The sequence below is a fragment of the Boleophthalmus pectinirostris genome, unplaced genomic scaffold, assembly GCF_026225935.1.
Source record: "Boleophthalmus pectinirostris isolate CB_2022bp ecotype Guang Dong unplaced genomic scaffold, ASM2622593v1 HiC_scaffold_5, whole genome shotgun sequence".
NCBI lineage: Eukaryota > Metazoa > Chordata > Actinopteri > Gobiiformes > Gobiidae > Boleophthalmus > Boleophthalmus pectinirostris.
Window position 1 is genome coordinate 13,393,691 of NW_026571404.1, and position 13,526 is coordinate 13,407,216.

General features: G+C 37.7%; 1 protein-coding gene across 1 annotated transcript in view; it reads right to left on the reverse strand.

Annotated features, from left to right (window-relative positions):
- si:dkey-192p21.6 (uncharacterized protein LOC565246 homolog) overlaps positions 1 to 13,526 on the reverse strand; it is a 64,490-nt gene that overhangs the window by 6,073 nt on the left and 44,891 nt on the right. Inside the window, exons 16-17 of the mRNA XM_055162950.1 lie at positions 13,353 to 13,430; positions 1,315 to 1,385 (exon numbers count right to left, since the gene is read on the reverse strand). Coding sequence (XP_055018925.1) covers positions 1,315 to 1,385; positions 13,353 to 13,430 — 149 coding nt within the window. The remainder of the gene's footprint in view (positions 1 to 1,314; positions 1,386 to 13,352; positions 13,431 to 13,526) is intronic.

The window sequence follows — 13,526 nt, forward strand, 5'->3', positions numbered from 1 at the left end:
CTTAATAATTGGTGACCTTATAGTAGGCCTATTTATTGACTGTGTAATTACATGAAAACTACCAATACATTACATCACAAGGTGGAGCATTTTGAGCTTTGGAGATGTAGACTAATAATGTAGGATTACTCAAGCATGTGTGAATGAAAAAAAACACAACTCCAGGTTTGTTTCTGAGGAGGTAAATCATTCGAACATGTCTTAAATTTGACAAAATATAAGACCTTTAATAATAAACCAACCACTTAGACACAACTGGATGAAGACAATGGTTATTATAATGCTGTACTGAGTGAATGGCAGCCTGTCTCTGTTCTCTAAAAGTGCCACTGTATTTGACATGATATAATCTAATGTAAGATGCTGCTGTACAGATGCTTTACTGTGTATGTGGCTGCACAGGGCCAAACAGGACTCTTGGCTTGAGAGTTAATTACTGCGAGACATCAGGAGGCAGCAGCTCGATAAACTATGCATGATGTAGTAGCTATAAAACCCAGGCAGGTAGAGTGTAATGGCAGAGGATGGGTCTGTGCTGGCCCCAGTGGAGCATCATGGGAGATTTGCTTACACATCACAGATGAAATGGTCGTCTTCCAGTAGAAACATTAAAATGATTCACTTCATATTAAGAGGCTCCAGGACCAGTGCGCAGGTTGTAAAGTCGTTTAAAGGAGTAACTAAGCTGTAATTCATGAAAAATGACTGGAAACATATGAAGGTATTTTAAAAGGTAGACAGTTATTATATATGTAGGCTAAAAAGCTTCATTTAAATGAAGAGGGCTGGTGCAAAAATGTAACATTTTTCACTTAAATGGACAATTTTTTGGATGTACCTCTTGAAATGTTTTTTAATCAGTTGGATGATTTCTGGCTTTTAACTCCCTGTTAACTTGAAAACTACAACTTCATGACATCACAAGGTGGAACATTTTGAGCTTTAGAGATGTAGGTAGACTAATAAAGAGTTACTCAAACACATGTGAATGAAACAAAACACAACTCCAAGTATGTTTTTAAGGAGGTAACAGCATTTTACCATGCCTTAAACCTCACAGTCAGTATTGTGTAATATAGGACCTTAAAAGCTCAAACAAGCCTCACTTGGCCTGGTTGTTTTCTGGCTGTGATGTTGAGCGATCATGTGGAGGATGTAGCGCTCACACCCCCTCTCAGAAGGTGATTATTTACGAGCGGAGCTGCTGTTGGAGGTAAGTAAACGCGTGTTTTAGCAGCTCTGATTTGTGCCTGCTGGAGGTCCATCCTTTTGTGAGAAAAAGTGGCTGGATTTAGAGGGTCAGGAAGCACTTACCAAAGGTTTTTATTGACAGGTATAAATCCCACGTCTCTCGTGCACTTAGTAAGGATGGCAGCGGAGATTCCCTGCGGGTGGAAATGAAACAGATTTTAAATCGATAGATGCGATAAAGCAGCTCGTATCAGGAGACTAAAAACACAGGAACAAAAAGACCAGGGAACATAGGAGTCACTGACACACCAAAGAGTCCATCACTCTGGTTTGAGCAGATTAGTCCTGATGTTCAGGTTTAGTTGTAGTATTAGTCTCAGGTTAGCCCCAATTTTGATGCAATGTTTGTGCAACTGTAAATATACCATAAATATCACAACAGAGTGATTTTAGAGTGTTTCAGAGTCACAGTACAAGAAGTAATTAAAGTTATTCACTTGTTGCTTTCACTTCAAAATTGGGAACTTATACATTGATTCTATATCACCATATCGCTCACCCCAAAGCATGCAGCTCAATCAAGATCTACAAACAATACAAGGGCCAAACTCACATCAAGAGGAAGGAGTATTTACAGGACCAGTGGAAAGCATTAAGCATCATCTAAGGAAATATTACATTACATATAGTGAGAAGTGCTTCTACATTAATAATAAGTTCAACTTGATAGAAGGCAGGCTACATTTAGATGGAGGTATGGCCCGTGCTTTTACACTTTCAAAAAGCAGTATCACACTCACAGATGAACCTGGGCTGCCTAAATCTGCGTACAGAGGACGTAACCATTTTTCTCATTCTCAGTGTATGGACAGGAAAGCTCAGAACCTCCAGAATTCAGTCACTGAGGTGCAAACGCTGCACTAGCACATCAATAATTAATGATAACGAACTGAAGTTCAGCCTTGAAACTTGGTAACCCAAATTATTGTTTGCTCATTCTGCTTTCAGACTGGATAAATGTCTTGAAAACCAAAACAACGAATTATAACAAACTGTATTACATGATTTTGAAAAATCTAAATGAGAAATCTTTTATTTTAACACCTCATATTTAATCTCATATTTGGAGACAAACAGAGGTTATGTTTGGGAAATAGAAATTCTGCATACCCTCTGTTTAAGGTGAGACATTACGTATGCACAATAAAGTTTGTATTTTAATAGTTTATAATTGTAAAGTGTATTTTTTCCTTGTGTCAATGAGCAAAGCAATTAAAGAGCAATTAAATCTTATATAGTTTTGAACATTAAAATAAAACATGGTGTCTTCCTTCAGAGAGTCCCATTTCAGAGCTGAGGGTCCACACAGGCTCGTTAGGGGGAGATCTATCACGAGTATAGATGACAGAATCAATGTAGTGGAAATGGCCGGGCAGGGGCAGGATCCAGTCTGCTCCAGGCTATCTGTGCTCTGGACGCTACGGGACGAGGGACTATGTGGGACAACCGCTCAATTTCAATCTCACTCGGACCGCCTGATCATTGGACTTTAATTAATATGGACTGTTGTTTGGAGGAATGATAGGCTACAGTTGTATATCAAGCTAACCATGCACTTTAGACAATGGAGAACTATGTAACAAAAACACATTTACAGGAGTTAAAATGACATGAATAAAAAAAATATATATATACTATATATAATTTTACTACTAATTCAGTGGTGTAGTAGCTAAGATCATTTAGATTGACAGTCTAGATTGACGGGCAAAACGTCTTGTGTCCTAAAATACAGTAAAACGCCTTCTCATAGTGAAAGGATCCTCGTCTCTGATGATCAGATCTGTAACTTGACCTAGTGGCATTAATAACTTGTCTCTAGAAAAAGCTATACTGTGGAACTTTCCATGCAAAGCAATAACATCTCCATGGCGATGAGACCTCCACCAGTAAAGTTGCATGCATCATAATTATGGCTTACATTACAAGCTTGACAATCCTTTCAAAAGGCCACTCATTCACTAAAGGCACACATGATCAGGGTAAACAACATGTGTAGCCACAGCTCCCCTGGGCTAAACTGACAAAACAGACACTGCCAATCTGCAGATATGAAGTGTCTTGCCCAAGGACACACCTTGTAGTTGATGGGAAAATGTTTTAACCACTGTCACTGTCATTGGTGCATCTTTCTTCACTGGGTTATTATTTAATGTTATGCTAAACTTTACTGCCCTCTGCATTTTGTTTGGAGACCAGATCCTCAGCTATAGATTCATAATCAGGAGGAGCTGGTGGATTAACCCTTGACTTTTAAGAAATATGAAGTATGACTTTTAAGAAACAAAATTACTTAAACCAACAGAAAAACCTTGAAATTAATCAAATACTAGATCTGGTACATATTAATCCAAATTAAAAGTTTTAAAAATAAATAAATACTTTTTTCTGTGTATGTTTTTTTTAACCAGTTCAGCACTTTGTAAAAGTCTCGTGTATGTAATAGCAATTTTGTGGTTCGCTGGTTGCAGAAATGAGCTCAGCTTACATTGAAAAGCAGCTAATGTTAAGAGCATATGGGCTGAAACTACACTCAGCCTGATCAGCTTCCACTTATTCTTCTGTGAAAAGGTCAATATAAGAAGCAGACACATCAGTATAGGAATAATAACACACCATGGGCTTGTCAAAAACACCTACAGACAGATATCACTTCATCCTAATAAAATAATATACATGGAAGGATAACAGATTGGACCCATGTTTCAAAATCTGCTGCTAAAATCAATATCACGCTTCAGTTTCCAACACAATGTAAAAATCTATAACACTGTGATTGTGCGTTTGTGACTTGGGGCTAGTTTCTCTTTGGGTACAGTACAGGAGACACTAGAGACTTGGGAATGCTAAAAATACTGTTTAAATAGCCTATATTGTGCTATTTTCTGACCTACATTATACTGTTATTTCCTCATCAAAAACATACCTGGTGTTGTGTTTTGTTTTTGTTCATTCACAAACCCTGGATAATTACTCTGAGTTCATCTCTCAAACTGAAAAAACTCTGTTCTACCTTATAATGTCATGTGCAGTAAATGGCCCATTGTGTTTTTAAACTTCATACACCTTCACTAGAATCATTTGGATCATTTCAACCCTGAAAAGTAAAAATAAATGATTACTCAAATACATGTGAATGAAAGAAAACATAGCTCCAAGTATGTTTTTGAGGAGGTAACGGCATTATAACATGGCTTAAAGCTCACAATAGTCAATTTGAATTAATTCATGTGTACAAAATAGACCACAATACGTTTTGAAAGAAATATTGTGTCATAGGCATTTCTAAATCACAAGGTACAGTATATTTTTGTACTGCTTGCGGGTTAGAATTGTAACTGATCCATTCATACTGTTGTTTCATCACTTCATTCACATGTTTACTCTATTGGTTGTGATAGGAAGAGCATCTGGCATAAAAACAATAACAACAACATTTTTTGATCGTACACATTTTTTGTTCTACCCACAACAACCTTAGACTGATTCATCAAGTGGGCAGGTGCTTTTTAATTTAACCAATCACTGCTATTTGGTCGTGACGTATGTAATGCGCCGCTACTGGGGCTAAATGGTATATTAAGCTTTTCCCAAACCTGTAGGAAGAAGGGCAATAATGTCTTTCCCCTTGATAAAATTCACCAAACATTCTCTTTGTTCTGGCTTTAAATCCTTGATCTCGGGAATCGTTGCCAACACAGAATGTATGGCTCTTCGCTGATTGGCTGGTGCCCGAACTCACACTTCCAGGGTTCTTGCAAACCAGCTAGTGTATTCGATTCCTGACCTAGTCACCAGAGAGAAATGAAATTGAGTGGAGGCACTAGATGGTGCCAGTCTGGCTACAGCAACCCAAGATGAAATCCAAATAAAGCCAGTGTGGTTTGTAAAAAATTGCACAGTGAGCCAAAATGTTAAAATGCAACAACAAACCTGCCTACTCATATAAAATGTACATTACTTACAGAGCTTTTGATATTATTCCTTTAAGACTAAGCGTGTGAACCATTGCACAGTTTATCCTCAAATTCGGGACATCTGAAACGTATTTATCAGATCCTGTCTTACTTTATCACTCTTTGCCTTTGGGAGGAACTAATGGGTCTAATTTATTTTACTTCCCACCAGACCCTCAAACAACAGCAGGGAGATTTGCCATTAAAAGCAAGATTACAACTTTTACAAATAAAAGTTGTATCTGTATTTTTCATTACCTTACAATATTATGCAGGCCTGACTATCGCTATGTGCAGTGGTGTAGTGGGGATTTTTGAAGTGGGGGTACACGATTCGTGACGTCATCGATAAAGGCGCCAGGCCACTAAAAATCTGTAATATTTGATGTTTTTTTACTAAAACTAATGCAACACATGTGCTCAGGACTTAAACAGGACTAAACCAGGACTAAAACAGGACTAAAACAGGACTAAAACAGGTCTAAACCAGGACTAAAACAGGACTAAAACAGGTCTAAACCTGGACTAAACCAGGACTGAACCAGGACTAAACCAGGACTGAACCAGGACTGAACCAGGACTAAACCAGGACTAAACCAGGACTAAACCAGGACTAATCTTGGCCTTGAGAGCGAGAGACAGAACCCTGAGCCGGCAGAGCATGATTGGGCGACCGTGATTTCGCCTGTGGTCACCTGACACTCAGGCCTAGTTCAGTTCTGGTTCAGTCCTGGTTATGACCTGGTTTGGTCCTGTTTTAGTCCTGGTTCGGTCCTGGTTCGGTCCTGGTCCCTTATGTCTCAGGTCACTACAGGACAGTACTGCAGATATCATGAGTACCTGTGCAGTTTGTTTTCACCATTGCCAATAGCTCCAGTTTGACACTGAATTTGTAGCTATTTTATATTTGTAATTTTTTAATATCTCAAAAAAGTGGGTGGATGATGATGAACCGCGCCACGCCCACTACACCCCTGGCTATGTGTATTGAAAAAATGCTGAAAAATATATGTAAAACAAGTAATTATTGACAAGTCCTGTAAAAAAAGCCCAGTGTCGGTTATCCTGGTCATTACATGGATACTATGTAAGAAAATCAATAGTTTAACTCAAATAATTGATCTGAAAATCATTGAACGTATTTCTATAATTAGAAACAGTATCCATAGCAACGTAGTGTGTTACAGCAGGACAATTATGGATTATGATTGTGGCTGAGGTTGTTAAATTTGACCTTTGTGAGTTTAAAGAGCAAAAATAAAGGCCTAATCGTGATTTTTATGGGCCATAAATGAAAATAAAATGTAATAAATACTGTAAATAAACTAAATAACTAATTAAATGTTATGTTAATTATTGGAAAGAGAGAGAAGGGAAAGAGAATATAAAAAGACAAGCCTATTGGTGGTTTTCAGATTCCCCCACTGATTACATTTTACTTCTCATAAGAAATATCTAAAAGGTTTTGAACATTTTAGGTTTTGAACACATTTTGAACCTCCCCCATCCCTCTTCCTCTACACACCAAAGTCCAGTCTCACCAAAATGCTCAAGAAGGATCTCAATATTTGTTCAAAGACCTGTTGCTTTCCTCTCACAGAGTCAAAGATCTTCTCTGGGGTGCAGTAAGGTAACATTTAATCCAGTTTGCCTGACTATTGGGAGCAGAGGCTTTCCACTTCTTTAGAATGCACTTTATAGCAGAAAATATTTTTTTTTACCAGACATTAATTTTAGTGGTGCAACATCTCCCAATATCCAAATTTTGGGCAGCATCCAAAGATAGTCCACACAAATCAAAAGTTGTTCACATAGTTCCTGTAAGATTGCAATTTGACACAACTCCAAAGCATGTGTACAGAATTTCCAAAGGATATGTTACATCTTTGACACTGGTCTGGTCCATTTCCTAATTTGCTCAGTCTGTTCGGAGTATAATATATTATGTATGGTAGATGTTGAATTGAATTTGTCTGTGTTTGGTAGATAATAATATTGTTTGAGCAAGGTTCATTAACTTACACATCCAAAGTCACATTTCCATTTTGCCTTAACTGGGGATTTGCCACAAACTGGGAAGTTATCAATCACTGTTTTATAAACTAAACATGTGAGTCAGGTTTAGTTGGAAAGGATTCTTTGTTTGGCTATTGATCCAATTCCTGATTTGCAAATATTTTAAAAGATATGTTTATTCAAGTCTTATGATTCAGATAATTAACAAAAGTCAGCAAACATGTTTGTATAAAGATCTCCAACTGTTTGGATGCCTCTCCTCGACCAGCTCTCTAAGACTATTTACTATTAGCTTTAGAATGTTAGGATTCTTCTCGAGTGACGTATTTACCAACAACTGTGTCTTCAGACTGAACCTTATAATTTCTATTAGTGACTAGGCCCTTGATCTCACTATATAACAACTCAACTCTGCATAAAAGAACAGTAATTCTAGCTGCCTCAATCTGCTTTAAATATTATAGACCTACAATGTTGTAATGTCATCTGAAACCCAGCTATAGACCAAACTCCACACTCTACTCTTAATACCTACACTGTTTCTTTAATCTCAGCCGTGCATGTACACACTTTAAGAGCCCAAACCCTCTGCCAGGACATCTGCTTTTACAGAGGTCTGGAGACCGAAGATAATTAGGTAATCGAGACATTGTGTGACTAGCATCGTCTGTCTGCAATATGTCTTGTTTTGTGCATTTTGAAAATGGGCAAACTGGAAATGACATTCTCAGTGATTTAACTTTCATGAAGATGTTTTTATCACCACAGTTGTCATTTATGTGTATAGTTTTGTGTGTGTGTGTGTGTGTGGGGTCTGAGATACCAGTGATGCAAAATGGCAGCCATGTTTCTGCCATTCTGCCAACTGTGGCTACAGCCAAGCAAGTAGTAATTACAGCATTTGCACAAATTGTCCACAATTTCCTCATAGAACTGGGGTCAAAACAATCTTTTTGCATCATGATACATGACAGATCCACATACTGTTAAAAGCTGCAGTCCCAATACCACTTGAAAAATAAATATTTAAAGATGTAACTTTTCTGATGAAGGGTAGAAGTTTGCCTGGAATCAAGCACACACACTTCTTAAATAATTGTAAAATGATGTGAGTCTGGTCACCAGTGAATCAAATGGGCCTAATTCACAGGATTATCACTATCAGGAACATGCATGGCCCAGCCATATCAAACATGGCTGCTTTCATGGGGAAAAAAAGGAAAGGATATCACATGGAATTGAAAGGTAGATGTTATTGTTTTGATTGGAATATTCCACAGTATGGCATTACTGAGACACCACCAAGTTTTAGGTCCGATCTGTGGATTGGTGACCTTCTTCACTGCAGAAATGCAAGTTTGTCAGGGTATTTTTGAGTGCTTAAAACCCTTTTAATTGGATAAAGACAAGATCGATATGGTCATTAATGCCATACTTTCAAATAATACTTTATGACAACAAGCAGGTGGCTCTCCACCAGAAAAGTTACACAGTGTACTGTGGGGAAGCTGCTCATGTGGTCAGAACCAGGAGGCAGACTCAAAAAATGTCCATTTCATCAAAAAAAATATTTAATCAAGGTCATCATGGCATTGTGGCAGAAAAAGAAATAATACATATTTACAAAAAATAACTGCTCAAATCAAGTCAAAAGCAACAGAAATGAAACGAAAAAAAAAAAAAAAACAAAAAACATGTGTACACGGCTACACTGAGGCCAAACTGCACTGATTTTATAGTTCCCCCAACAGGAAGTACCTCTCTCCAGGTCAGTACAAATTCACACACAGGTTAGTTATTATGGCAACTTTACTTGTCTCTAAAGTTAACCATTTAATTTGTTCCAAGCACTTAAATCCCCTTTACATTCAAGCTCTTAAAATAAACTATAAACACTGAAATGAAAGAAATTAAATGTGAGTAAACAGGGACACAGGTCCTCTTTGTCACATGTACCTTTAAGATATTCAAAATACGAATTACTAGAAGCCTTAGTTCTGCAATGGTGTTTCTCTGTCCCCTTCACTCCCTCTCATTTCTTGACACAGTTTTAATTCAATGGCTCCAGCTCCCTCTGCTCTGTCATCACCTCAGTTCAGGCTCTGCTCCTTCAGGAAGTGTCCCTCTATAAACTACAGCCTAAACTAACACACAATCACAATTCTGCACTTATAATCATGATCCTATCTCTATACAAGACAGTAGTCCAGTCTAGTTGAGTGCATCCTCTATGCATAACTGTCCATCTTATTTGATGGATTAAGCTGGCATCAGAACAAAGTCTGGCCCCTCTCATGTAACACCTCTCTCCCACTGGGACCCCCCCTCTCCTCAAAAACAGAAGCCAGCTCCGATTTACCCTGCATTTCAGAGACCACCCAAACGGGACAGATCAAAACACAACATGACAGATCTACAAAAACTTTAACTCTCACAGGGTAAAATGTAGAAATGGGTGAAGTGAATGTGTCTTTTTACATTAAAATCACAGGGAGATTCTACACCATTGTCTACAGTATTATTAAAAACTTCTGCAACTACTGCAATAAGCCCAATGTCAGGAAGACAAATGTATGTTTTTATCACAATTTTACATGCCTTTGCTTAAATATATAATCTTTACTGATTTGTTTTCATTGTTTTTATGTTATTGTCACCTGATAACAACAGTAAAAAGCATGAATCAATACAAAACATGCAGAGAAACTATTAGTCGTCTAGTTTGAGATATATTTCACCAGCGTTTCCTTTTCACTTCCTCTGTCCTCCTCAGGTGTGTTCCTCATTACTCTTGTTTACACTGTTATACACACATGTACCTCATTCAGACAGAGAGAGAGGATGAGAGAGCAAGGAAAGATAGAAGAGAGACAGAGTGACAAATAGAGAGAGAGAGAGAGACAGAAAGCACAAAGGCCTGAAGCAAGTGTCTCTCCAGAAACCAGCTCCACACGAGGCTGTTTAACTGTGCCACACACGCACATACACACACCTGTTGGGTACATGGGTTTTGTTTGGACAATACAAGGACATTTGTTTTCTGGTTCATAACTGTAACACTTGGTTTCGACCCAAACAAATAATCTTTAAATGACTGATTACAGAAACGCAACTGTATTTTCTTGTGGGGTCATTACATATTGTAGATTTACAATAATTTTAAATTTTCATCAGTTTTAGTTTTAACATTCACTCTCCACATTCACACTGAGACTATGAGAGTAGTAGTAGTAGTAGTAGTAGTAGTAGTAGTAGTAGTAGTAGTAGTAGTAGTAGTAGTAGTAGTAGTAGTAATAGTTTATTTTCTTCAGTCACGTACTTAATCATGTTCTTAATAGACTGTTACAAACATTTCACATAAAAGTATGACCAAAGGGGTTTAGGCTGAAGTCAAATCACTTACGAATGTCTCACCCTGTTTACAAATGACGATGCCAAGAAAACAGCTGTCAGCAGACAACAAGCCAGAACTTGGATAGCACAAAGAAAAAAATATATATACTCACTACCGGTCAAAAGTTTTAGAACACCACACTTTTTAAAATTTTTTTTACTATTTACTGTTGACCGAAATGTATTCTAAATATTTGATTCCTGAAAGTGTCCACCTTTGGCAGATATAACAGCTGAACACACTCGTAGCTCGTTCTTTTTACAATAGAAATCAAATATTCTTCAGAAAGTTCTTCCCAAGTCTGTTGCAGAAGTTCCCATAAATGTGTGGCACTTGTAGGTTGCTTGTCTTTCACTCTTCTGTCCAGTTCATCCAAAACCAGCTCAATGGGGTTTAAGTCTGGAGACTGTTCTGGACACTCCATGTTTTCAAGCTTTACCATCTTGTTCTTTTTTCCTGAGGTAGTTTTGGCAGAGGCTTGGACTTGTGTTATGTATCTTTTATCTTTTTTTTAACCTCTGGCTGTTCAGTTCTTACCTTTGTACCACTTCAAGCTGTTCACTGGACTTGCACGACTTGAATTGCAATAAATAACTGGAAAAATTAGGGTGTTCTAAAACTTTTGACCAGTCGTGTATATACAATAATAATAATAACAGTATTCATGAATTCAGTACAGCAGTTCTTTTGTGTAAACTGTATTCCACCTACACCTTAGGAAAAAAAAAAAAAACTAAACTTTTCCTTCAAAATCATCATTTAACCTATACACAAACCTGCTTCTGTAGCCTACAGAATCAAAAATTTTTCTGTTATTGTTTCTCTATGTAGTAAGAATATGTCTTTAAATCATTCTAGTGCTCTGTATTTTTCTACAGGAATTAAATTTACTTTTGGTGTTAGTCCTGGGTCTATTTTTTTTATATACTCCAGTACCTCTCAAATTATAACAAGTCTCTGGGTTTGAATCTCACCTGAATATAGTCAGGGAGCACTAAACCCAGAACTAAACCTGGACTAGACTAAAGGACTAAACCAAGACTTAAACAGGACAAGGTACTTCTAAATATATAGGCTCAAACCAGAAACAAATCAGTGCAACATCTGAACGTACCTATTCCATCAATCCTAACACTAACGCAAACTTTTAATCATTTTACTTTAACAATTAACAATTTATGTCAAAAATCCCACGCTGAGATAAGGCGTGAGTCACCACATGTCCTGGTAAACATGTCCACACACACACAGGTCTAATGATAGAGCCCATGACTAACGCTTGGTCCACCTGAGCAGAGGAAATTAAACGGAGACAATGGTTGTGACTCACACCTGGGGGAGGAGAGAAGTGATTTGTGTCCAGGTTTTAAATTAGAAATTGATTTAAAGTGTCAGGAAACATAGTTGTGTACTGTAGGGTAGTGAAAGTAACAGGTTATGATGACATATGTAATCTAGTTACAATAAACCCAGTGTAGACTGACTAAATGAGCAAATGTAACTGTTGGATATTAATGATGCATTTGTTCAAAAACAGATTACGGCTCACTGCTCACTGAGATTATTATTATAATCTAATGCCATTCTGTGGATTATTCCAGGCAAAAGATTTCCATGGAGACAAGCAGGTGGCGGACCCCCCTGCAGTAAAGTTACACAGTGCACGTCCCCCTAAATGTCACAACACAGAGTCATGTAGTTGTCGTTCGCTCATATGGATAGTTAAAGATCACACCAGTGAGTAGTTAATTTTTTTCATTTGTATCAAAATAACTACGCACCACTGAATCCTACGCGTATCACTAAGACTAAGAAATAAAACTGAAGACCGAAGCAGTGGGTGTCACAGAGGTGTTGTTGTACTCGAGACCAGTCTTGGTCTTGAGACTGACCTCAATACTGTTTTTTTGTGGTCTTGATCACGCCTCAGGCTCGACTCCATTTAAACTTGGTCTTGTGTCAGTCTTAAAGGTGCTTGGACTCAATCTTGTCTCAGTCTCGAGGTCTGACACTCAATAAGTGATAAAATGGAGATAGACTTATAAAAAACATTGATACATATATATTTATGTGCCAAAATAACTGTAAAATTTAAATAAATGTCGAAAATGACAAAGATGGTCTTTATTTGGTCTTAATGGGTCGTGGTCTCAGTCTTGACTCGGTCTCAACCCTCAGAGGTCTTGATCTTGTCTCTGTCTCGGCCTTTAGAAGTTTCGGTCTTGTCTCAGTCTCGACCCTCAGAGGTCTTGGTCTTGTCCTGGTCTTGAGACCCTGTGGTCTCGGACAGATCTTGGTCTCGATTAGTGCGGTCTTGACTACAATTAGCGATATGGTGTCTTGAAAATAAGAGTGCTCAAATAGGCACAATACAACTTCGAGAGGGAAAATGAGAAGAGAAACAACAATAACATGGTTAAAAGCTCTAAAAAGACGATTTTGCATAATAGGTCTGCTTTAAATAAAAGATAATAACCTAATAGAAAAACATATTGCAAATCATCATCAACCATTTCAGTTATGCATGAAATATTTTCACATTTTTGAGAGAGAGCAGAGAAAGAAGTATCATATAGCCCACAACTCAAGGTTAACACTGTAAAAATACACCAGTGAACCGTTTGTGCTTGTCCAACAACACCTTGTTTTATAGGATCAGAGGTGTCTCATAAACCTGCTATATGGGATTTTCTTTATTTACTTGCAATCCTCCATATTAAACCAGTGTTACCTACCAACAGCAAAGCCCACACTCCGAACCGTCCCAGGATGCTGACGTTGGACCCTCTGTAGAAAATGATAATCTTCCCAGCCTGTGAAGAAATAAATAGATTCAATTAACAATAATCAGATCATATTTTCACAATGCATCAGAAATGTGCTAAATCATGTATATGAGCATGCATTCA